Genomic DNA, 26,564 nt, shown 5'->3' with positions numbered 1-26,564 from the left:
TCAGTGAGGTCATCAGACGTCGGTTTCTAACATGTCGCAGGCTTATCTTCCTCGCCCCTGCGACGTCCGGAATTTTTTTTTCGCCTTTAGCTTTTGCTTCCTCCGTGTGCTCTCGTCGTCTTGGCGAGGTCGAGCCCCAAGGCGAGGAATCGAAACCCTCGAAGCGCGAGTCGGCTAGGGCGAGGAGGGAGACAGAGAGGATAGAGAGACTGAGGGAGGCGGGCGAGATGAAGCTCAACGTGAAGACGCTGAAGGGCACCAACTTCGAGGTCGAGGCGAACCCCGAGGCGTCGGTACGATCCCCATCCTCACTCCTCCCCCGTCTCTCTATAATCGGAGCGATTCCATGCAATTCTCGGCCATTTCGCCCGATTCGGGGGGACTGCTCGGTGCGATTTCGCGGTGGTCTGCCACGGGATTGGGCGCGCGGCCGGTAGTGGCGCGTGGGGGATTTGATCTGAATCTAGGGTTTTGGGGATGCCCAGCTCGGTAAGATGTAGTTTAGGGATTTCTGTGGGGTGGGGGTGGTGGGGTATTAGTTTTCTGTAATCATGTAGTGAACAGTAATGCGGCCGCGGTTCATGTGCAGACGGATGATTCAGAGTGTCGCGATGATTCATTTCTGTTGTTTGGGTACGGCTCTAGATGCAGTCTGCTTACTGCTTTGCTCTGTTTTGCAGGTTGCTGAGGTAAAGAGGATCATCGAGACTACTCAGGGTCAGAGTGTTTACCCTGCGGACCAGCAGATGCTCATATATCAAGGGAAGATTCTCAAGGATGATACCACTCTGGAAAGCAACAAAGTTGCCGAGAACAGCTTCCTTGTTATAATGCTGTCCAAGGTATTTGATCCTCTGATTTAGTGCAATGGATGCTGTCGTCAATAATTCACTGGAACGTGAGTTTATAGCTAGACTTTTCAACAGTTTGCGTGGAAATTTTGCCACATTTCAATGCTTAGGGTTGGTTCCATTAAGCTTTGTTTCATAGCTTACTTGCGCTGTTATGGGTACATTGAGTATAAGTAATTATGTTTCGTTCGCTGCCAATTGGCACTCTAAATTATCTGGGGGGGTGTTCAGTTGTTGGATTTACTGCTGTTTGTGCTGTAGGTGACAATCATTTCCCTGAAATTTGTATGTTATGCCACATTATGTGATGGTTTGCATGGAAATTTTGTCATATATCTAAGGTAGTGTTCGGTTGTGTAATTTACTGCTACGTGTGCTGTAGTTGACATTCATTTTCCTTATAATTGAATATCGTGCCAGATTCTTTGATGGTGTGCGTGGATTTATTTTTCGAAATTGAATGATTTTGGTTGATTGTACAAAGCTGGATTTATAGTCTGTAGCTATTAGTATTACTGTGTTTCACTCAACTAAGTGGCTTAATTATTTGAATAAGGGTTGAGAATATGCATTGGTTACTGATGTCTGGTACCGTAGGAAAAATATTCTCGTTAACGCATGTGTTTCACCTCTTTCCCTTTTTTCTGTTTCTTCGTATTTACTCTCCAGTAACTTTTGATCGCTGATATGTGAAATCTTTTGGCTACATTTTCATGTTACGGATTGCATTTTAAATAAAATGCAACATCTAATTGCCAGAGGGATGGATTGATAGCTTTCAGGGCAATAAGAACAATACAAAAGATCGAACTGTTTTAGGTGCTGTGGATTCCATGTGTAGATGACTTATCGATTGTCTCTTCATTAAACACCTTCATATCCTTTTGCTAAATATTTCCCATTTCATAACTTTAGTTAGACTTGGTGCTGAGTTATTGCTTGAAGCTGCTATTAGCTGTAGTCTTTATGTTCTGTATTATCTGACATGCATAACATGAAATTTTGTAGGCTAAGGCATCGTCAAGTGGACCTTCTACTGCTGCAAAAGCTCCTGCGACACCGGTGAGGATTGGCATATTTGATTCAGTTATTCTATATTTCAGTAGCGTTGTTGTTCAGTGTTCTGATGAAGAAATGCTTGAGCTGAAATAATGAGTTTTTTCAGCCTTCCAAACGTGATTGTTTTTGTACTTTGTGTGAAAATTTGTGGCTGCCGAGATTTGCCTTATTTTTATTCATAGCAAGTAACTTTTCCGGCATAAATTCCATTATTTATGCCCTTTTGTTCTCTCTGCATATTCACCAGACATATGATGACATGCAAATTGCAAATCAGCATATCAATAGTTTTCTTCTGTGTCACATCCATTTTTATTGGTATGGATACTTGGGACCTGCTAAATTAGAAGGGAGTTCGTTTGGTGAAAGTACATTGAATAATTTCAGTCAGTGAGTGTTCGAATCCTTCTCCTATTTCAGGTGTCTGAGTGTTGTCTTCTATGTCCTTCCGAGCTATTTTTTCATGCAAATAGATGGAAAATTCGCATTGTGTCACACTGCTATTGTGCTATGTGAAATTTAATCTTGTATTCTGATATATTAATCTCTTAATTTTGCATTAGACTCAACCTGCTGCTCCGGCAACCCCTGTTGCTTCAGTTGCAAGAACACCTTCACAAGCACCTGTTGCTGCATCTGAACCGTAAGCTATCGTTTCCCCTCACCTTTTGTAGTAAGCCTATGGTTTCTCTTAGTTATTCTAAGTGACTTTCACAGGGCACCTCCCAGCGCACAACCTCCAGCTGCTGCTGCTGCTCCTCCAACTGCTACAGTTTCTGCATCGTAAGCCTTTTTCAGAGACTGAGCATTGATAATCATTGTTTGAAAAGCTGTTACTACTATTATCCTTGTGAGTGGTTATGTTTGATCTTTAATTTTAGAAGTACAGAACAGGTTTTCATTTTAGACATCTGTACCTCCACCTCTGTTCTTTGCTCATGTTCGTGCAAGACAGGTTGAAGAGTTATATCATTAGTTCCATCCTGGATCGTTTCTGGTGATTTCAAAAGAACCAACAAAAAAACCAAGCCCCTTTACATGATGGACTTCCTTTTGACTTTAACATCTTAGACATGCAAACTGTCTAGCTAATATTTATTTTGATTTGCTGTGCACGTGTTGTAGAAGACATAATTTAAAATAGAACACTATATTTGTTCTACAAAATATTTATGGAACATTACAGATAAAACCTAAATAAAATGTAGTTATTTGTATCTAAAGTTAGTTATACAGCCTTCCTGTTTATTTATTTGTATTAGGCATCAGCAAGGGATGACACATAACTTGCCGCATGCTTCTCTTACATGAATAACTCTCTGACTTGTTGGTCACTGAATTTTATTCTCTCTAGATAATTCAGCCCAGGAAATTTTTTTTGAACCTTTTATCCTACAATTTCTATTATTCTCCGTTAATTTGCTAAGTTAATGTTGCTCTTTCATGTGGATGTTATGCAGTGGTGATGCTGATGTGTACAGTCAGGCAGCGTCAAACCTTGTCTCAGGCAACAACCTAGAACAGACTATCCAACACATTCTTGACATGGGTGGTGGTAATTGGGAACGCGATACTGTTGTCCGTGCTCTACGTGCTGCATATAATAATCCTGAGAGAGCTATTGACTATCTGTATTCTGTAAGTTCCATGTTTGATTATTTTTCACCAATACATTGTTATTTTCATATCCAGCCTCTGATGTGCTCAATTATTTCGCAATATTTTTCTTCTTTAGTGTGATGCCTTAAGGGAAGATAGGTTTGTGTCTTATTCTTGCTAACAATCAAACTTTTGCCACATTCAAATTGACACTGAAGTTACGTCTTGTTTGCTGCTAGGGAATTCCTGAGAATGTAGAGGCCCCACCTGTGGCTCCAGCACCTGCTTCTGGCCAACAAACAAATCCACAGGCTCCATCACTTGCTCAACCCGCAGCTGCACCACCAGTGCAGCCATCTGCTGCCTCTGCTGGGCCTAATGCGAATCCTCTAAACCTTTTCCCTCAGGTATGTGCTGTCAATTTGCTTTTACATCTTCGGAATAATTTTATATGGGCCTGAATATTTGAAGCTTTTACAACTATGTTAACCCATATGAAGTATCACTTCTTTTTTACATAATTAACTGTCCCTACTTAATCTATGTTCATATTAAGTATAAGTTAGACACGAGTAGCATCATGATAAGCATCAGGTTGATGTTCTCTTGGAAATAATGTCTTAACATTTTGCCACACAATGTGGATATTATATATTTATCTAGCTGTTTGACCTTTAATCTCTCACACTGGCAAATACATGTATAATTAGAGTGTTGTGCCCTTATTGACAATGCATTGTGTCAGGCAACTTATTCATACGAGTTGCATTTACAGCTACCTGCCTTCTTTTCCATGTTCTCTAGAATATGATTTCTTTTGCCTGTTCTGATATTAAATTTTTGAAAAGGGTGTTCCGAGTGGTGGGTCCAATCCTGGTTCTGGTGCCGTTGCAGGAGCTGGTGCTCTTGATGCCTTGCGTCAGGTTCCACAGGTGCTAGCTGTGCAGCTTCTTATGTACAAATTAGTCATTGATGCCTTGCACTGTACCAACTGCTAATATTTGTTCTTTTCAGTTTCAAGCATTGCTTGCATTGGTCCAGGCTAATCCTCAAATCTTACAGGTGCTGATATAAGTTGGTCGTTGCTTTAGTATTTTTGCTCCCCTTCCATATTTGGAGAATCATTTCACATGTTGTAAATAATCATTTGATTCTGTTGATTGGCAGCCAATGCTTCAAGAGCTTGGCAAACAAAACCCACAAATCCTGCGGTTGATTCAGGAAAATCAAGCTGAGTTTCTCCGCCTGGTGAATGAATCTCCTGAGAGTGGTACTGGGGGGTAAGGAAAACTACACAATTACATGAATCTGTTGTAACAAGTGTACAGCAATATTTACATAGTACTCTGGTGGACCAGAAACATACTAGGTCAACTAGCAGCTTCAATGCCACAAGCGCTGACAGTTACTCCGGAGGAACGGGAAGCTATCCAGCGGGTACATCTCTTTCTATTTTATGTTATTTGGAGTTATTTATTGAACATTCTTTTAGCTTGACCTGAATTATTATGTGCTTGCATTTCATTTATGATAGTTGGCATGCCTAATACTAATTAAAAGTACCAGTTCCTTTGTTGGATTACAAGTTAAACGTTCTGGGTATAGTGTAACTGTGTGAGGAAATCACATACTATAGTTAGTATTTTCACGTAAGCCACGCTGTACATATTGTTTTCAGTACTTCAGCTTGTACACTTTTTTTTACGTAAGCCCACGCCGAATTAGTACTGCTATTACCCCCAGATCCTAAATTCTAGAGTTAGAAACTTCTCCAGAGTACAATATACAAACTCATGTGATAATTCCAAATTCAAGAGGTAGCAACTTTACAAGCATACAATATTCAAATGTCTTTTGTGTGGAGAGGTGTGACTAGATAAGGATGGTGCACGCAAATCCGTATAACTGGATAGAATTGATGTCACACCCATTACTTTGGTGTTGCAATGGTCAGGACGTATACCCTGGTACTTTCTAATTTGTGAAGACTAGATATTATGACTGGATAGAATTGCTACTTGTGCTGCTTCTGCCTCCGAACGTGGTTACATTATGCAGTGCTTGTTATGACAACTGGCTGAGTTCTTAAACTTGATATGATCGTATTGAAATCGAGTCATTTACTTGTAAAACTATTTGATTATTGGTATGGTGTCTGTTTTCTTGCTAATTACATTAAGGTATTATTCAACAGCTCGAGGGAATGGGGTTCGATCATGAGCTTGTGCTGGAGGTCTTCTTTGCGTGCAACAAGGATGAAGAGCTTGCTGCCAACTACCTCTTGGATCATGGCCATGAGTTCGACGAGCAGCAGCAATAGATTTTATGTTGGGCGTATCGTGGGGTGGAGGGTGGAACCCAATCAGAAGCAGAGCAGCTCAGTGTCGTTCTTGTTTCCGACTGTTGAGAAATACCTGGCCGTTTGTGCAATGCTGCTGACTATGTTCTATGTATTGGAATGCTTTCTAAGTACATATTAATTTCATATCGAAGTGTTATACCGCGTATAGAATTGTTGTATCGTGTTATGGGAAAGGGCAAGATCATTTTGCTTTGACTGCTGTCATGCCGATTATCATGTGAGGTGACGCACAATGAGTTCGCTCAGTAGCTTCCTTAAACTAGTACGCTGTCAATTTATTTCCCAATGAATTAGGTTCGTCTACGCATACGATGGTTGTTTCTGGCATGGTACCAGTTCGTATTTCTCACGGATTATGTGGGTTCCCGTCTTGAAACGGTAGGCAAAACTAGCTGCCCAGTTGAGAGTTTTGCTCCGACTCTACATGCGGGCGCGGCCTGAGGACACCGGGACCTGCTGCTCTGTTGCGAGATGTACCAGGCTATATTGCTAGACGCCCAGCGATGCATCCACCGTCACCATCCCTCACATTATGTTCGAAAGCAACTGCACGGAATTCCTGGCCTGGGGCTGCATCAGCTGTCTCGTGCTCCTCGCGCGTGATGTCTCAATACTTGGTTAAAGTGATCATTTTGGCACCTTAACGCCGACTCGATCGACGACGACAAGATGAAGACTTCGCCGTGCATAATTGCATCGCATGTCCCTACGCGCAGACCAGGACAAGGCTGACAGCTTTGAGCGATGTCCCAGCGCAGGAAATGTGGAACTCGTATGACATCGATGGACCGAAACGTCGGCATGCGGGCAAACAGAGAGGATGTGAACGTAACGTGACTGGAGCAGGAGCACGAGCAGCAGCGCGTACGATCATCCATCGGCGCTCCGGCAGTCCGGTTGCCGTGGCCAGCGACAGTGCACGCTACGAGCCCGAGGTAAGGAATAGGAGAACGCGAACAGAGCGTTGCTCTTTCCACGAACCAAAAAAGCAGAAACGACATCAAATTCACAGGCTCACAGCTATGTGACAACGAAACAGCATGACCCTTTGTTCTGCCCTGTGCCCTCACAATCAGCATTCCATTCATGGTATAGATTTCTGCCCTGGGTTGCTAGCTTCGACAACTGGAAGGCCGCCGATTGCACACCACAACTCGGTCGATATCACTCGTGTCTTGTCACCATCCAATCGACATCTCCTTGGAGCTGAACACTCCAGTTTCCTACCATACCCCTGAGCTGAACGCTCCCAATTCTCCTTTCCATGCATAAAATGACGGCTTCCTAATCAGAAGCTCAAAGCAGAGCTAGCCAGAGACATGCATGCATATGAGATATGCAAGCTCTACATCGATCTCTCTCTAGATGTGACCAAGTAACATGCAGAGAATGTGCGGTACATACGTGCACGTTCTCCTCTCCTCCAACAGGCCACTGTGCCTGCCTGTTCGCTCTTGTCTCTCACTGCTTTTCCCCAGCCATGCATGCAAAAGTAAAGCTACAAAGCTGCAAGACAAACAAAAGCCAAGACAGAGCCAAAGCTACAGCTCATGTCCATTTCTTGGACACTGTTTGCTACTTGCTTGGTACAGCCGTCCCAGTTCTCCCGGTGCAGGCGTGCAGCTACCTTGAGCTAGGCTACTTTGTGATCGGCTGTGCATTTGGCTTTTAACTTTTATGATACCGATAAGAAATATGATGCGAGCAAGAAGACAACGCTGGTCTTCCTGTCGGGGCCCCTCATTGAGTATCTTTGTGTAACTCATATTAGTCTCTAGATCAGTAGCAAGTATATATATTTTTTCAATAGAAATAAATATCACAGACATATACTCCCTCCGTCTCAAAATAGGTAACGTTTTAGTCTCTTCTATGATGTTCAAAATATACGACATTCTATAATTTCAAGGTAACTTTAGTTCAAAATTTTCAGTCTTGCCCCTTCATTAAGTAATTTCATTTCCAATGCAATTCTTATTTCCCATGCAATAAATTGTATTAATAGTGGATAAGATGATTATTTTATCTTTCACCTTAATACTTGTGTTTAACTCTAAAACTCATTTATTTTGAGATGGAGGGAGTATCGATTAAGATACGATACTTAGGGTACAACACATGAGTTCGTTATAACACATGCCCGAAGGCTTAATCAAACAAAGTCTTACAACATAGTGGAGATTAATAGGAAAGTAACCCAAGCCCTACAGATAGCTTAAGTACGGACGAAATCTAACTTTCCTACTCTTTATCTTCACCTTCTACAAAGTTGGCATCTGGATCATCTGAATCCATATATAACAAGTGTGAGTGCATAACGTGCTCAACAAGTCCCACCTCAAAGGCTCAAAGGGAATAAGAAGATGCATAATGGTAGAATAAGAATAAGGCTATAGATCTTAATATTTCGACAGAAATCCAAATGTTGATGCAGGGTTTTAGTTTGCAAAGCCTTTTTCAAAGCAGTTGAGAAAAACATAGTTGAGTTAAGATTATGGGGTTGTTTGCCCTAGGGGAGATGTAATTCATCCCTCTAGTTCCTAAATTTTATAGTTGGTGGACATCTTGTCCATGCCAACTCAAAGCACAAAGCCCGTATTTCCAAAACACGGGTACACTGCCCACTCGCACATCAAGGAATACTCACACCCTTGAGTTAATCACTAAGACCGAACATAGTGTCACCCATGTCCACGGGCTCGGCTATTCGAATATATTGCACTCTACAGAGGAGTATAGTTTTACCCACATAATATGCCCGACCTCTCGACTGGGATCAACAGTGGGGCAACATAATGAGGTTAGTCGTCAATCAAACCTTCCGATTTCTCACCTACGAGAAATCAGTGACCATGGGCTCATGACTTTCATATCAGCCTCACAAGGCTTGGACCTCTCAAGGCTCGATAATAAAATAAATAGCCTCCATCTAGACCTCGAGCCTCCCTATGTACCACTCGAGTCTTCTCCTAGCTCCCATTGCAACTTCTGCCTCCAGGCGGTCCTTTGGATAGGTCAAAAAGTTAGTTGCCAAACCCTTTACCCACTCTCAAGAACATGCGGTTGTACGGATGGTCTCTAAGTGAGATGTCAAAACCGAGGTGAGTATCTCCTAGCAAGAACACCCTGCGGTGAACCTTGCTCCTAAAGCAATTCCCACCATTGTAGATACCTTACTCACCCCTGTCAAATCAATCTTTAGGGTTTCTTTATTAACACACTCACTCACTCACACCACCAAGCACATACCATATTTCACATATTTTGAAAAACATAATTAACACTAGTATTTATCCTTGTTCAACATTTATGCAAGCATATACCACCAAGCACATATCATATGTCACATATTTCGAAAAACATAATTAACACTAGTATTTATCCTTGTTCAACATTTATGCAAGCAATCCTAAGCATGCTAGTATCCAAGCAATCATTCAAACAATTAATATAGTTGATATTGGGAAACTTCTAGAGTTTAATCGGAATAAAGGTAAACAATAATAATGCATGGCTTAAGCAAGATAGGTCATATATACTTCAATATTTTAAATTAAAGTTTAAAACTTAAGTATGCATATTTTTATAGTTTAAAATAACGGCTCTACTGCTTGTGTTTGAAAACATAGGTGCAATATGGTCAATGGTGTAGGACTTGTCTTCATTGTTCGTTGTAGTCCTCGTCCACTTCTTTGTACTCCGGATCCTCCTTAAACTTTCCTTCTTCTAATATACGCAAAAAAACAAAGATAAGCACTTAACTACACAATCAAACAAGCTCTAGGAAAAGAACTAACAATAAGGGATGCGGACATAGTTAGACAAGAGGAAAAATATTCTACTGCTAACTACGACTATTAGAGGACTAAGTGGTCAGATGATGCTATTAAGTTACTAGGATTTACTCATAAATCTAGGAGTGCATGTGTGTCATATTCCCTATTTTCTGACATTTTTACCTAATTAATGAATATTAGTTATTAATTGTTCTAATTAAATTACTTTTTATTCTAATGGGAGGTGACATTAATCATCATCTACACTAATTAAATTGGTATAATCTAGGTGCTAAGATTTCTTTTATAGCTTAAAGTATGGCTATCTAGATCTAAATTGCTCTAAACTAGCTAAAGAGCTAATTTCTAGATTATCGACAACACAAAAACTAAATAAATAAATTAGACCAAAATCTAATTAATTTACAAAAACTATGAAATTGACAGGTTAGATAGGTCTTGAATTCAGATGAATATCTGTGGAAGTATCGTTAAAATTGGAGTTAGAACAGAGGAGAAATGAGCTTCAGAAGATTTATCGGGAGGTTAATTCGGGTAAGTAAAAAGGGAAAGAATATTCTTGGCTCGGTTCTCATTTCGGCTCGGCTCGTGGCTCGGTGTGCGGTGGGGTCCATTTGTCGATTGGTCATAGAGAGAGAAAGGGGTGGCTCAGGCCCACACGTCAGGAAGCCCGAGATGATAAGGGATGGTGGTGGTTTCAGCTTGGTGGATTCGGAACAGATCAAGGAAGAGAGAGGGTGAGACAAAGGGAGAGGAGGAGAAAAGGCGGCAAAGGCGGTGGAGGGCTCTAGCGATAGACAAAATTAGGCGGCGTTGGCTAGATCTACATCAAGGTGGGGGTGAGTGAATGAGGTGGCTAAGGTATGTGGTGCTAAGGCTAGGGTTAGGTTCTCGGGTGAAGAGGGATGGGAGGAGAAAGAGAGAGGGGAGGTGGTTGCTCACCGGTGGCGGCGTTCTCTCGACGAGTTTGGTCAGAGTGGTGGTGCAGTAAGGTTTGAGGTGGAAGAGGTTTGTGTGGGTGGCGGTGTGAAGAGAGGAGGGGTGGCTCGGCGTGATTTATAGGCTGCTGGGGAGTAGACAGGATGGCGATGGTGAGGGACGTGTGTGCCATGCACGATGCGACGAGATGAGGGAGTGGTTGTGATGACGATGGCCATACGGAGAGGTCACATATGTGGCGAGGATGGGTGTTGTTGTGCCATGTGATAGATCTAGAAGAACCATAGTAGCAATGAGTACGACCATACTGTGAGAATTGACGGGAGGGTGAAAGGGCAATGGTGAGGAAGAGAGAGGAATTTTTATTTTATTTATCTTAATTTCTCTCTCTGTTTTGGAAAATTTTGGGTGTGACACTACGAGTACTGATTAACCACTGATCAGTGAGCACTGAGACGGTTGTTGGTCCAAACACGCATCGATCTATCATGCAAGGAGTGCGGTAATCAGTCGTCCAGACTAGAGGATGTCCGTGGATAGACCAATGATTTTGTCGGAGGCAGAATCACCGGATCCTGTTGGTGATCCGGTCTAAAGCATGGCTTCTTCTTCTTCTCGTGGAAATGGCTTGGTGCGATCTGCTTGTCGCGCCCCATGGCTCGTTGCCCAGTTCAGTACCCTGACGTCCTATCTGGAAACGAACGGTTCAGATTCCAATTAGACGAAGCAGAATTTTTCGGCTTAAATTCACTACATGGCGTGTAGTCGTAGCCTGTTCCATCCGCGAAGCTGTGAGCCCGTGTTGTGACCCCCCTGCCTCTGGAGCAGATATGCCTCCAGGACAGAGTGTTTTTTTTCCTCATGGTTTGCTACGCACCGCACGCTCCTACATCGTCATCCAGCCACACAAACGGCAATATTCTGGCCAGCAATGTAGTCACGGTAGATTGTCTGCCTGGGCTGTTCGAAACGAGCACTACTGTTACTCCGTCTGCTCTCTTTTCCCTGTCATTTGAAATGCCTTTTTAGATTCTTATCGCTAGTGCGCACAGACGTATCTGTGTGTAAGATTCGAAATGTTTGCAGTCAGAAACTCAGAGCCCCTCGGGAGTCGGGAGTAATGCCGGCGTGTGCTGCCGGAGGGTCTCATCCGACCAGCAACACAGGATTCTCGTACAACGCCGGCCGTGCGCACGCGACAACACAGGCTCGCGAGCTGGCTGCTGATCTGCACCGGCCGGCGTCTCCGCCGAAACTCTCGCCTGGAAAAAAAAACTTGTGCGACGTACGTGAGCATCCACCGCCCGGTTGAAAATTATCTTCTTTTTTTTAGAAATGCATGCAGCTGTTGTACGATCTCTGGGCGTCCATGGAATCCCGTCCTTGTTCCTGTTGCCAATCAGAATGCAAGCTCGCAAGTCGCAAAGTTGTTCTGAATCTGAGCGCGACCGCTCAGTCGACCGAAAATCAGTACGTTCATCACAGGATAAATCGATTTGGAATCTGAACTTAGTAGCGTGGCTGGTCATTTTCTTTTTGGATTTGATGATTGTGCTTGATTACAGTAATGTAATTATTCATGAGTTTGAAACAGACCCTTAGCTAGGATGGTTGTGATTTGACTCATTTGTCCCTTATGAAGACACGGACATCTGTTTCCAGTTCCACTTCCGGAAATGTGAAAAGGAACTGGGGAGAAAGGAGACTTTAGAATTGGAATATACATACGTGCAGACAGTAAGTAGTTGTCACAATGGCACCATCACCATGTGTAATTTCCTTCTGAATGAAATGACAGGCAGATATTGTTGAGAAATTTTTACTACTAGGTGTAATCTAATTTTTTTTAAGAAAATAATTACACAAATGAGATGCAATGTAAGGGAAAATCTTTCTCCTCTTTATTCACTCTTTCTCTACAATGAGTGGTTCTGTCTCATATATATAGTGTTAAAAACCCCTAAGAGATATAATCAAATCTTTCAAGAGATTAAGACAAATCCATATTTAGTTGTAAAATTTTGGCTTTACTAACACTATCTCTTATACACTTCTCGTGAAATATATATGTCTCATCAAAACTCCCTTAAAGTCTAGTGAAAAAAATTAGAAGAAATAGTACATAGCTCGCGACATGGTCACATAAATTATCTCATTAAAAACTTTATCATGAGAAACTTCAGGAAAACTCAGCTAAGGGAAAAAGAGTATAATCCACCCAAAATATTTCACATAATCTTCATGATTAACTTTGAGCACTTAATCTTGTTGACTAAGATTTAATTTCTTATATCAGTATTATGTAAAAATTCTTCCTCTGAAATGTATAACTTTCTAAGCCTTATCATCCCAATGTCACGAACACATCTTTCAAAACTTGATACAGGGAGAGACTTAGTGAATAAATCTGTAAGATTTTCACATGATTTGATATGCATTACATTTATTTCATTCATTTTATGCAATTTATAAGCATAAAAGAACTTGAGGTTGATATGCTTAGTTAAGTTGCTTTTCACATATCTCGATTGCACGTGTGCAACACATGTAACATTATTTTCATAGATAATGGTGAGGGTGTTAGTAGTGTTCAAATCACATGACTACTAGATGTGATTGATCACTATTTTAAGCCATGCACATTCTCGTATGGCTTCATATAAAGCTATTATTTTTGAGTGGTTCGTCAAATTAGATATAAGACTTTGCTTTGACGATTTCTAGGATATTGCAGTCCTACCATATAGTAAAACATAGTCAGTCTGTAATTTTATTGTATACAGGTCTGATAGATACCTAGCATCTATGTATCCAACCAAACTTAGGTCCTGATTCTTTCTGTAGAACAGACTACACAAAGGAGATGCAATATTGGGGAAAATATTTCTCTTTTCTATTCATCTCTTGCTCTAAAATGAGAGATTTTTCCTCGTATATATAGTGTCAAAAACACCTAAAAGATATAATCAAAATTTTCAAGAGATTGAGACGGACTGATATTTGGTTATAAAACTTTAGGTTTCCTGACACACTCTCAGTTACTTCTCGTGAAATACATATGTCTCATCAAAGCTCCCTAAAAATCCAGTAGAAACATTAGGAGAAAACGTACATAGCTCGCGACATGATCACACAAATTGCCTCATTAAAAACTTATCATGAGAAACTTCAGGAAAACTTATCTAAGAAAAAAGAGAGTATAATCCATCCAAAATGCTTCACATAATGTTCATAATTAACTTCAAGCACTTAATCTTCTTGACTAAGATTTAATTCCTTATATCAGTATTATGTGAAAATTCTTCCCCTGAAATGTGCAACTTTCTAAGCCTCATCATCCCAATGTCACGAACACATCTTTCGAAACTAGATGCAGGGAGAGACTTAGCGAATAAATATATAAGATTTTCATATGATTTGATATGTGTTACCTTTATTTCATTAATTTTATGCAATTCATAAGCATAAAAAGAACTTGATGTTGATATGCTTAGTTAAGTTGCTTTTCACATATCTCGATTGCACTTGTGCAACACATGCAACATTATTTTCATAGATAATGGTGAGTGTGTTAGTAATATTTAAGTCACATGACTACTGTATATGATCGATCACTCTTCTAAGCTATGCGTATTCTCGTATGGCTTCACATAAAACTATTATTTTCGAGTGGTTCGTCAAAGTAGATACAAGATTTTGCTTTGACGATTTCTAGCATATTGCAGTCCTAACACATAGGAAAACATAGCCAGTCTGTGATTTCACTGTATGCAGGTTTTATAGATACCTAACATCTGCGTATCCAATCAGACTTAGGTCCTGATTCTTTCTGTAGAACAGACCCAAATCATTGCTACCTTGCAAGTAACATAGAATATCCTTCATGCTCTTCCAATGTCTTTTAGTAGGCTCTGCATTGCATCATGCAAGTAGGTCTTCTGCAAATACTATGTCTGACCTAGTGCAATTAGCCAGATACATCAGCAGACATATTGCACTTAGGTATGGAAATTCTAGTCTTAATACTTCTTCCCCTCTTCTCTAGGTCTATAGAGATCTTGATCTGCTTGCAATGACCTTCCGACCATAGGGGGTTTAGCGGAGAATGATTTTTTAAAACCAAACCATTCTAACACCTTCTGACTGTAGTTTAACTGATGTGCGACAATTCCATCTGTCACATGCTCTAGCTGCAGGCCTAAGCAAAACTTAGTTTTACCCAAATCTTTCATTTCAAATTCAAACTTCAAGTACGAGATTGTTTCTTCAATTTCTTCTTCTGTAACGATGATATTCGGATCATCTTCATATACAGATAGTATGTAGAGATTTCTTCAATTATATGCTATAAGGATGTCTATTTTTTTCTATCCTGATTCGATAATGGTATTCTTTCAGTTACTTTCATATAAATATCCGAAAAGATATACGGTCACAATATCCATCAATTTCATTTTTAACTCCAAGTTGACTGCCATCGAGATTAAATATCTAAAGGTAATACCACCCATAATAAGTTTCTTCATAATCAATGCATGGTCATTAAGTGAAACCTTGTGTCACTAGTTATGCATTGTACCTCACAATTTCATTCCTTTAATTTCTATTATAAAGAAATACCCGCTTGTATCCTATTGGTTTAATGTGGGGAGGTGTGTGACATACTGGCCCAAAAAAAACTCTTTTTTATTCAAGAAAAATAGTTTAATTGTTATTGCCTTTTACCAGTCTTCCCAATCTGACATCATTCTACATTCAATAAGCGATGCAAGCTCAGAGTCATGATCTACAATTGTGGCAATTTTATTTACAAGGTATATATCAACTATTGTGGTTGGTCTGTTCCAGGATTTTCCTGAATTTACATTATTCGTTACTATTTCATCATGGGTTGCACTTTCAGGAACTTCTTCATCTTGCTCTTTATTATTTCTTTCATGTGCACTTTCAGGTGCTTCTTCATTATTTCTTACTATGGAAGCAAGGTATTTTAGTTTACCAGCATCGATTTCAGCGTGCACATTTTCGCTCATGTCTTCCTGTGTGGAAAGATTCAAATCTAGTATGCCTATTTTCTTAGGTTCCATACCATCGTCAGGTATCAATTAGCCCCCCTTCTTTTTTCTTTGAGGCATTTTTATGATCAGCTATGGTAAGCTCTCATTCCTCACTTTTGCCAGACGTCTCCAGCTACTTAGGACTTGAGGAACTAAATTTCTTGTCCTTTTATTATTTTTCAGAGCTCCTAGGACAAGACGAGGGGTACCTTCTTTTGGTACTTCTACCCTCTCCGGTGCATCACGTGTAGGCACATGTGACTTAGTCACGCTCTTCAAATCGTAAAAAATGATCAAATAGATTACTTGCTAATTTCTGCAAAACAATACTATTCTATCATTCATCATTTGCTTCTCTAGTACGTGGGTCATGTGCCGTAATTCCTTTGGTATGCCAAATAATTTCTCGATATTCTTCATACAAGGGTATATTTTCTCCCCCTAATAACGGAAAATTATTTTCATCAAATATGCAGTCATCAAAGCAGGCCGCATGCAAGGTCTTATAGCGGTTTGTTGTGGCGGTGGTATTGGTACATAAACCATACATCCAAATTTGTGTAGATGGAAAATTTTCAGAATTACCTCTTGCACTATTTTTATAGGTGAATGGATGTTATATGAGGATGGTCTATAATTGAGAGCTGCCATATGTAAGACTGCATGTTCCCAACATGTAACGAATAAATTACGGTGCTGCAACAAAGGTCTAGTAATGGATTTTATTCTTTTTATCAGTGCTTCGGCTAGTCCATTCTGAGTGGATGTGCGATACAGAATGTTCAACTTCAATTCCCACACCAGTGCAATAATTATTGAACGTTTTAGAAGTAAATTCTCCAGCGTTGTCTATTCTAATGGATTTCACTCAATGGTTAGAAAAATTACTCCTCATTTGTATGATCTGCGAGATCAACTTTATAAAAGAGTGGTTGTGGGTAGATAATAGACATGCATATAATCACTTCGAGGATGCGTCTATCATTACCATAAAGTACCAGAATGGACAAAAAACTGTTGAATATGACCACAAATATCCTCCTAGATTCGGTCTAGGAATATAGAGATTTCATCTTGTAACTTCAAGTTAGATGGTCTTATTATTCATTTTCCGGTAGCACATGTAGAACATACAAAATCTTCGTGATTTGGAAAATTCTTTACATTTATGCCATGAACTTGTGAGTTAGTAATTATGTTCCTCATCATTTTAAGACCAGTGTGATCAAATCTATCATACTATATGGAGAATAATTATGTACTATAAAATACAGTCTTCAAGGTAGTGAAAATTTCAGGTGCTCTAATGCAAGTGTAGTACAAACCAATATTCGTAAAGGAAAGTTTTTCTAGTATTCTCACTTTACTATCACGCTTATTGATGAGTAGGTGCTCCCTACTATTTTCTTCACCAGTTTCTATATGAAATCGTTAGTGTGAATATCTTTAAAACTTAAGAGATTTCTTGTAGATTGTACAACAATACTTCTTCAATGTGCTAAGTAGTTCCCATCAGTAGGATGACTGTAGCTCTTTCAGAACCTACTATGTACTTATTACTACCAGTGATAGTCATCACTTTTCTAGAGCTATTTCTAATAGACTGAAAATACACCTTTTCTTTTAAGATTGTATTTATGGTTCCACTATCCACAATACACACTTCCTCCAAACGAGCTTCACACATATTCTATTAAATACCAAAAAATATTGCTTGCAGCTAATCTTGCTCTTCTAGAGCTTTCATTTATTCATTCAATCCTTCTAAATTTAGTAACAAAATAAATGGTTGATTACTCTAATTCTAAATAGAGTTCGTAAAATATTCAGCCACTTCTTCTTCAATAGTTTTCTTTTTCGCTTCATTCTTCATGGCATCTTCTATGGCAATGGAGGAGGGCAAAGTAGCAGTTTCTGCATTCTTTATTGAGAGGTCTTTTACTACCAGTGTGGGAGCATCATTAACTTTCATGTGAGATGTTACCCTTTCAATTGTGGCTACTTTGTCCACCTCTATCCTTACTTCAATGGTGAGGTGTGCTTCTGGTTGCTCCTTGTACTTCTTCTGGTATGCTTCCACAACATGCTTTGGTGCTTTGCAGATTCTGGTTCTGCTCACCATATAGCTTGACTTTTTTTTATTGTCTTGCCATTATCATCACCAGACTTGACCTTGTCTGTCATCACTTTCCTTCCTCCATTCCCCTGTTTCTTATTGTGGTTCTTATGTGCTTTGAAAGAGCTATGATTGACTTCTAGGCCACTGCTCTTCCCTTGCGACTGGGATAAAAAGTTCTTGTTCATGACTTCGTCATGGATTTTATGAAGCTGCAACACGTCAATCAATTCAGAATACTTCTTGTATTTTGATTGACGATGATTGCGTGCGGATTCTGTCGCATTAATGTGGAAAGTGGAGAGAGTTTTCTTAATTTTCTCCTCTTCTGTGATGTCTTTCCCACAGAGACACATAAGTGTGCAAATGTGGTGCAGCGTGGAGTTATACTCTCTGACATACTTGTAGTCACAAAAATGGACCCAAATCCATTCTTGCTCTGTAAGAGGCTTGATGGTGTACTTAAGACGCTCAAAACGCTCTTGCAGTGCGTCCCATAGTACTTTAGCACTGGTCATTGCCATGTATTTGTCCTTTGAAGTGAGTGAGAGATGGTGGTAGAGAAAATGAAGTGTCTGATCATTCTCATCCTCCGTGGGAGCTATTGCACTACTTGTTCCAAGACCAATAATAGCGCGAAGCTTTTTCACTCTAAGTACAATCCGGATATCCGACGTCTAAATAAGATAGTTGCGGCCATCTACACTCAGCTCAGTGAACTCCTTGTTCGTGATACCAGCCATCTTCATTTTTAAATAACGCAAGCATTACTGCTATTAAGATTGCATCGTGTTGCTAAATAAGATTTCTGCAAATTTTCTGATATTTTCTATGCTATTATATGAATATTACTGAATTTAAACGCATAAAAGATAATTTAAACAGTAACAATAACATAAAATTAAATATTGCATAATTGCAAGCAGATGCAAAATTCAAATTCTAAATGTACTTCTATGCAAAACAAAGCATTTTGATCATTTTCAGAACAATCAGGAGCCCAAACGCAAAAAATACAGGGACTATGCTCAATTAATGAAAAACCCAGGGGGCTAAATGTAAATTTTTGAATTTTTCCTTTTTTTTATTTCCACCAGCTTTCTTCCTCTATTGGGCCAACCCGCTAACATTGGGCTGACCCAGCCCATCCAGCCCGCGCTCCTCTAATAAAATGGGGCGGCTAAAGTTTCCAAACCCTAGTTGCCACTCCGACCCATTGGCAGCCGTCTCCAGGGTGCCGGGCGAGCCAAGGCGGTGCGGGGTGGTGTCGGTGTGACGGCATGCTTGCCGGGGTGTAGCCAAGTGATGGCGGCGGGTGGCCTAGCGGCTTGGGTGGCGGCGCGCGGTGGTGCTGCTTCGGGTGGCGCAGAGGCATGACACGATTGGTGCGGTAGCCATCGGCCAGCGGGGCATTACGACGTGCCAACCAACCAACACTTTGGCCATCTACGACATGGGACAAGCTCACGGTCGACGGTGGAGGCAAATACTAGGATGTAACGGTGTGGCCGACTATGGTGCCGCTTTGGGTGGCACAGAGGTGGTGGCGTCGCTTCGAGCGGCACAGAGGAGGTGGCCTCCGGTGGCCCTACAGCACGACGAAGCGAGAGGGCCGCTGGCTTCCATGTCGGTAATGTGCTATGTTTCTTCTTCTTCTTTTTTCTCGATCTGTGGCAGTGGCCTTCGAGCCTTCTTGTGCAGAGGATCGGCCGCCGGATTCTTGTCGGCGGTGTGGTGGTGGCCGCGAGCCCCACCGGTTCTACATCATGTACATATTCGAAGATGCTACACTAATGCTATTCACGCTATTATTCATGCTACTTTTTGTTGCTATGATGTACAGATCTGAAGTAAAAACGGTAGATGCAAGAATACGTACTAATTTGATCGTACCTTTCAATTCTTGCGAGCGAGACGATCTGATTCCCTAGCTTGGTCTCCGGCAGAGGTTCGTGCTGATAACGTATTGAGAAACATCTGCTACCGGGTGTAGTCTAAAGATCCTTCAAGAAAACAATTGCATAAACAAGATACAATGTAGGAGAAATTATTTCTCTTCTTTATTCTTCTTATTGTTCTACAATGAGAGGTTCTGTTCCAAATATATAGTCTCAAAAATCCTTAAGAGATAGAATTGAATCTTTTAAAAGATCGAGACGAGCCCACGTTCAATTATAAAACTTCAGATTTTCTAACACATGAAAATTAACCTAGATGCCGTCATAGTTTAATTTACTGATTACTTCACCACTACTAAAATGCAAAGAAGTTTTTATATATACACAGTCGAGTAACATGGTTTCTTTTACGCTATAAATAAGTGGAGCTCTCCAAAGACACTACGTACACTAGACACAGTTGTGGCTGTGCGGCGCTGCGCTTGAGCTCGTCACCTCCAGCGCCACGAATGGCGACGACGGAGGCGGCCATGGAAGGCCGGAAGAAGACGAGCATGAAGAAGGGTGGCCTGAGAACAATGCCCTTCATCTTTGGTAAGCAAGTTTATTAGCCACAAGCATCGCTCACTAATCGGAATCGTAGTTATGTTTTTTGCGCTTAATCAATAAGCTTTGTGTCTGCACGTACGCGAGCAGGCAACGAGGTGGCGGAGAAGCTCGCCGTGGTGGGCTTCTCGACCAACATGCTGACGTACCTAACGCAGCAGCTGCACATGCCGCTCGCCAAGGCCGCCACCACGCTCACCAACTTCGGCGGCACCTCCGCCGCGACGCCCCTCATCGGGGCCTTCATCGCCGACGTTTGCGTCGGCCGCTTCTGGACCATCGCCGCCGCCTCCATCGTGTACCAAGTCGTACGTGCACACTTCTTGAACCGAACTCTCTTCTCTGAACGTGCGAAGCAATGGGTGTCTGCGTGGTGAGCTGAGCCGCAACTGACTACTGACGTTGGTGGGTGGCAGGGCATGGCGCTCCTGACGGTGTCGGCAGCGCTGCCGCAGTTCCGACCGCCGCCGTGCAAGCCCGGCGGCGCGGTGACCTGCCAGGAAGCGGCGCAGTGGCAGTTGGCGGTGCTGTACGTCGCCCTGCTCCTGAACGCGGTGGGCGCCGGAGGGTACCGCCCCTGCATCGTGGCGTTCGGCGCGGACCAGTTCGACGAGTCGCAAGCGGCGGAGCGCGCGCGGTCGTGGGGGTTCTTCAACTGGTACTACTTCTGCAACGGCACGTCCATGCTAGTAGCCGTCACGGCGGTGGTGTACGTGCAGGACAACGTCGGCTGGGGCTGGGGCCTCGGCGTGCCGGCCTTCTGCATGGGCGTCTCCGTCGCGGCCTTCGTCGCCGGGTACCCGATGTACCGGAGGCTCGAGCCGGCGGGCAGCCCGTTCACGCGGCTCGCGCAGGTGGTCGTCGCCGCCGTCAGGAAGCGGCGCGTGCCGGCGGCCGACGCCGACCCTGGGAGGCTGTACGAGAACGACGAGCTGGACGCGCCCATCTCGATGTACGGCAAGCTCCTGCACACGGACCAGCTCAGGTGCGTGCGCCGACGCCGCTGTGCGTCCCCTGCTCTCTCCTCTGTTCTTTCACTGCTTTGCATGGCCCAGACTGAACCTAAGGGAGCGTTCAAGTCCAAGCATTTTTTTTTACCTTCTACAAGAATTGAAGCGTCTTCGGCCAAAATCCCCATAAAATTCTTAACCTGCCTGAAGATGACGAACCAATCGGTGACATCCAACAATCTTAGCCGCTGAGCATAAGCGGTTGCCAAGAAAAGTTGTCGTCAGTGCCAGCCATGGGAGCCCAATCCAAGTGCATTGATGAACAAGGAGACGTCAAATGGCGCCAAAAATGGATACCCTTGTGTATAGCCGCCGCTGGATAATTTCTCGTGGTGTCCGGTTTCGACTTTCGACTCCACCCCGAAAAGATAACCATGCTGGGAACGCATGGGTCCCGTGGTCGATTGGTGAAGGGGCATGCGTGATCGCGTCTCGGATATTTGTCACAGGATACATGCCCTGAAATCCTTTGCCGACAGAGAATTAGTTCTGAACTTTTTCTTTTTTCCAAGAAGGGAAGAACTAGTCAACTAGATCCCTGACTCCCTGAGCCCGCCATGAGAAAAACCACAGATAAAGATACTAGCTTGTCTAGGAGTTGTGAGGATGAATTCCTAGAACACAGAACCTTAAACATATTCTAGATACAAAACGAGTGGAGTTCGAGTCACATTTCCATTTTGATACTGAACGTTAAGGCAACTCTGAGCATAATTCATCTAAAAAGAAATTGTGAGCAAAATTGGTTCTGTTCCGTCTCTTGGCTCTGGCATGCAGCTTCTTGGACCGCGCGGCGGTCGTCACCGACGGGGATCTGGTCACGACGACGGACGCCTCCTCCGGCAAGCCTTCGCCGCGCCCCACCCCTAACCCGTGGCGTCTGAGCACGGTGCACCGCGTGGAGGAGCTCAAGTCGGTGATCCGCATGGGCCCCATCTGGGCGGCGGGCATCCTGGTGATCACGGCGTCGTCGACGCAGCACACCTTCTCCCTGCAGCAGGCGACCACTATGGACCGCCGCCTCGTGCCGGGCAGCTCCTCGTTCCAGATCCCCGCGGGTTCCATGACCGTCTTCGCGCTGCTCGCCATGCTCGCCACGCTCTTCGCCTACGACCGCGCGCTCGTCCCGCTCGCGCGCCGCGCCACGGGGCTTGACCGCGGCATCTCGTTCCTCCACCGCATGGGCATCGGCTTCGCCGTCTCCGTGGCCGCCACCCTCGTGGCAGGCTTAGTCGAGCGGCACCGCAGGGAGGCCGCCGCCGCCGCGGGGACCACGGACGCCGGCACGGCGCCACTGTCCGCGTACTGGCTGGTGCCGCAGTACGCGCTGCACGGGATTGCCGAGGCGTTCACCTCCGTGGGGCACCTCGAGTTCATGTACGACCAGGCGCCCGAGAGCATGCGCAGCACGGCGACAGCGCTGTTCTGGCTGTCCATCTCGCTGGGGAGCTACGTGAGCACGATGCTCGTGGACGCCGTGCACCGGTGGAGCGCCGGACCCGACGGTTCCAACTGGCTGCCGGACAACATCAACCGCGGCAGGCTGGACTACTACTACTGGGTCGTGACGCTGCTGCAGTTCCTGAACCTGGTGTACTACCTGATTTGCGCCAAGCGATACAGGTTCAAGCCCGTGCAGCTCCACAAGAAAGAGGAGGAAGAAGGCGGCAACTCAATGGTGGAGCTGCAAGAAAAGGTTTGAGTAGCACGGCACTATACCAATGGAGGAACAGGTCTAGCTACAAAGCAGGTATTAGGTAAATGTCTGAACCTTGATTGAGGTTAGTGCATATATGTTTGGCAGCAAAGCATGTGTATGCATGTAAATCAGAGGGACAACAAACAGAGAGATTGTTCAGGTAAGCTGTCTTGGAAAGTTCTCAATGGACGAGGAAGGCAGCATTGCACCTATGTGCAGGTACAGTTCTAGCTACTACAATTATTAGGTAGATGTCTGAAATTCCAGGTTAATGCATATGTATGTCGGCATCTGTATGTAGATCAGTGACAAACAGAGAGATTGTTCAGGCAAGCAATCTCTGAAAGTTCTCAAATACACATTCTGTCAATGCCAGTAACTATTTGATGCTCCTTTTTCGAAAAAGTAACTATTTGATGTTGAGTCATGGTACAGGTACGAAATCTGGTCTCGTTCAAGAGTACTGCAATTGTTCAAGAACTACTGAACTACACACTGCAGATTTCATAGTACTTGGCAGAACAAGCATTACTAGTAGATACAACTATACAAATTTGGACATGAACACGTGATCTTTATTCGTGATTGCACTTGCTAAATACGCGGGTGAAACAGATGCGCATACACTTACGATGACGAATCACCAAATCAAACCATTGCCATATTTATTCACCAAGAAGGCAAGAACCACTCACGTCTCAACCCATCTCCAGCAGCGATTTCCCAAAAGGCGGAGATTTTGCCTAAACAGAGCACCTGGTAGAGCTTCTGATCATCAGGATTAGTTGTCGTCCAAGAACGCGCGAACCGGGCGCGGGATCGATCAGACGGTGAATTTGATCTCGAAGCCGAGGGATGGGTGGACGGTGTCGGCGGGGGAGGGGACGACGGCGGTGACGGCCGCGGCGGGGGGACCCACGGGGAGGCGGCGGGAGACCATCTCGTCCACCTTTTCGGGGTCGCCGGAGAGGAGGGCCTCGACGGTGCCGTCGCAGCGGTTGCGGACCCACCCGGCGAGGCCGAGCGACTCGGCCGTTGACGCCGTCCAGTCGCGGAACCCCACCCCCGTCACCCGGCCCTTCACCACCACGCGGACCGCCTTCCGCGCGGGCTCTTGCTGCGGATGAGGCGCGGGCGTCGAGGAGGCGTCGTCATCGGCAGAGATGGCCATGGCAAGGCGTCGGTGACGCGGTCGAGAGAGAAGCGAAGCGTGGAGGGGAACGAGACGACCCAACGAACGTGCTGGACGGAATCTGGAGAGCGGAGGCCGTCGGGCCACGATAGCCCCGGTCTGGCCCGATTAACTTCCATTTGCAAACTCAGATATGCACATATTTTTATATTTTTTAAATCAAAAATTGAAAATATATACGTAAACATTGCAAGTACACCTGTGACCCGTTGGAAGGGCGATATGCCGTTGGAGTTAACACTGGAGCTTTGAATGGACTTGTGGAAGCTTTGTCAAAAGATTTTGATTTTTAGCGGATGGATCTATAGTGATAAATAGAGAATTTTTCTGGAGGCCATGACCGAAAGATGTTTAATACAAGGGTTTGATTTGAACGAAATGTAGCACTTGGCTGAATAGAAATATAGGAGGGATCGTACTTGGAGAGTCCATGCATATGAAGCGGAGATAGACATGCCTGTAATACTGGAACTGTTTGAGAAACAGATGTGCTAGTTGCCTAGATCTCAGGTGACTGAGATGTTGCGAATCTCCCAATCACCTATATTTGAATTAGATGTAGGGGTTAGGGATTTGAGTTAGAAATTTAGGGGTTTAAGTTTAGGGTTAGAATTACTTTGCTCCGGCAGGCTTAGAGGGGTGGCCCGAGGAGGTTGATCAGGACAGCGAGTCGGGTGGAGTGCCGCCCACCGCGATGAAGGTTGGAGGGGGCATCGCGGTGGCAAGTGGTTAGCGACGGTGGCATTGGAGGGGGCGACAGCTCCAACGCTGCAGGAGCTTGCCAAGGGATGAACATCATCGGAGTAAAAAAAAAAAAAGAACACGCGCCAGCGAGAGAGGAGGGAGGAGGCACCTCAGGAGGAAGCAGAAGCATCTGTGGTATCGATGGTGTCTGGGTCGCGGGGTTGAGGGTTAGGTTAAAATTAAGGAGGGGCAAATGCGCAATCAACAGCTGGACAGTATTGTTAACCGGGGACAAGAATTTCTCGAACTACTTTTCCTTGCTTTTGAAATTTTTTTCCCGTTGAACATAAACCCAATTTTTCCTTTTTTTATTCCTTAGAATATTTTCTCTCTCTTTCTGGTGGTATCAAACTGCCATCTAATACCTTAACCTCATCTGGCTCTTCAGGAAAATGAATATCAAGGTCAACTGCGCACACACATTAGTTGCCAAAGACACCACAGAGCAGAGCAGAGCTGCATATATGATCATGAGACGTATATACGATGATCATGAGGCATGATCACAGGGTGAAGCAACGACAACCAGCAAGCAATCTCAATCCTGGTCCTGCCCTCAACTCTTGTACTACTGCCCGTACGTTCATCACAGTTGCACATCTCTGATTCAACACCACATATTTAGCGCTAGAATCACTAATAAAATCGTAGTCTTGACTCTTGAGTGCAAAGATTACCACGAGGGGGAGGCGCGTTCACCAAGAACGCTGCAGCAAGGAAGCACGAATGGATCAGGCATCAGGCGGTGGGCTTGCGGTGGAACCCCTCGGCGGGGTCGACCGGGTCGGCGGGGGAGGGCACGACGGCCGTGACGGCGGCGGAGAATGGGCCCACGGGGAGTTTCCGGGAGACCATCTCGTCGACCTTGGCGGGGTCCCCGGAGAGGAGGGCCTCCACGGTGCCGTCGCGGCGGTTGCGGACCCACCCGGCGAGCCCCAGGGAGCGCGCCGTCTCCACGGTCCAGTCGCGGAAGAAGACGCCCTGCACGCGGCCCTTCACCACCACGCGCACCGCCTTAGGGGTGGGGGATGACGCCTGCTGCTGCGGCGGATCGGTGGGGGCGCCCGCGGCGGCGGACATGGCGCGGCGGGAGGCGGAGGCGGTGAAGGGGAGGAGGAAGCGGGGGGCGGTGGCGGAGGGGAACATTCTGGAGGAGGCGAGGACGAAAGATTCTTGACGTGGTTGGAGCTTGGACGAGGTTTGGAGCTGGATCGGTTGACGTCCACTGAATCTAAAGGTGGGCTTTGGCCAAAAGTGGAGAGGAACCGAAAGCGGTTCGTTAGCTTCATGTCCCAAACAACAATGTACTACTCTGAATCTTTATTGTAGAAACACCTATACAGCTTATAGACATACATATACATTTACATCATTATATATACTTATTTATACAGTGTCTACTGAAGACTTGAGATGCAAAGTTTAAAGATTAACAAAGTCATGACAAGACTCTTGCTCTTGATAGTTATATCGCCTACCACTAAAACAAAATCTCGTCTTGATGAGATATATAAAGAGCAAATTAAGAGTTTGATCAATTTATAGACACACGTATACATTCACACCACTATATATATGTACTCATATAACACATACAGAGGACTAGAGATACGGAGTTTAGAGATTGACAAATTT

The 26,564-nt window shown here is 44.0% G+C and overlaps 4 protein-coding genes across 4 annotated transcripts; 2 read left to right on the top strand and 2 right to left on the bottom strand.

Moving 5' to 3' along the window:
- Positions 1-47: 47 nt before the first annotated feature.
- Positions 48-5,994, top strand: LOC133930485 (ubiquitin receptor RAD23d-like). The gene is made up of 12 exons (XM_062377139.1): positions 48-293; positions 681-842; positions 1,860-1,913; positions 2,474-2,553; positions 2,628-2,693; positions 3,371-3,548; positions 3,749-3,916; positions 4,358-4,441; positions 4,524-4,571; positions 4,677-4,789; positions 4,868-4,946; positions 5,704-5,994. The coding sequence occupies exons 1-12, from the start codon at positions 228-230 to the stop codon at positions 5,827-5,829; spliced, it is 1,224 nt and encodes a 407-aa protein (XP_062233123.1). The 5' UTR covers positions 48-227; the 3' UTR covers positions 5,830-5,994.
- A 14,115-nt stretch (positions 5,995-20,109) lies between these two features.
- Positions 20,110-23,385, top strand: LOC133930480 (protein NRT1/ PTR FAMILY 3.1-like). The gene is made up of 4 exons (XM_062377134.1): positions 20,110-20,272; positions 20,375-20,592; positions 20,701-21,269; positions 22,072-23,385. Exons 1-4 carry the CDS (start codon positions 20,188-20,190, stop codon positions 22,994-22,996), a joined length of 1,797 nt encoding a protein of 598 aa, XP_062233118.1. The 5' UTR covers positions 20,110-20,187; the 3' UTR covers positions 22,997-23,385.
- Positions 23,386-23,427: 42 nt separating this feature from the next.
- On the bottom strand, positions 23,428-24,337 carry LOC133930483 (uncharacterized). Its single transcript, XM_062377136.1, has one exon. The coding sequence runs from the start codon at positions 24,162-24,164 to the stop codon at positions 23,817-23,819; it is 348 nt and encodes a 115-aa protein (XP_062233120.1). The 5' UTR covers positions 24,165-24,337; the 3' UTR covers positions 23,428-23,816.
- Positions 24,338-25,451: 1,114 nt separating this feature from the next.
- On the bottom strand, positions 25,452-26,165 carry LOC133930482 (uncharacterized). Its single transcript, XM_062377135.1, has 2 exons — positions 25,607-26,165; positions 25,452-25,531 (listed from the first exon to the last, which is right to left on the bottom strand). Exon 1 carries the CDS (start codon positions 26,073-26,075, stop codon positions 25,668-25,670), a length of 408 nt encoding a protein of 135 aa, XP_062233119.1. The 5' UTR covers positions 26,076-26,165; the 3' UTR covers positions 25,452-25,531; positions 25,607-25,667.
- Positions 26,166-26,564: the final 399 nt, after the last annotated feature.

The sequence above is a fragment of the Phragmites australis genome, chromosome 10 (genome assembly GCF_958298935.1).
Source record: "Phragmites australis chromosome 10, lpPhrAust1.1, whole genome shotgun sequence".
NCBI lineage: Eukaryota > Viridiplantae > Streptophyta > Magnoliopsida > Poales > Poaceae > Phragmites > Phragmites australis.
The sequence above is the reverse complement of the archived record's forward strand: the minus strand, read 5'-3'. Positions and strand labels throughout refer to the sequence as shown.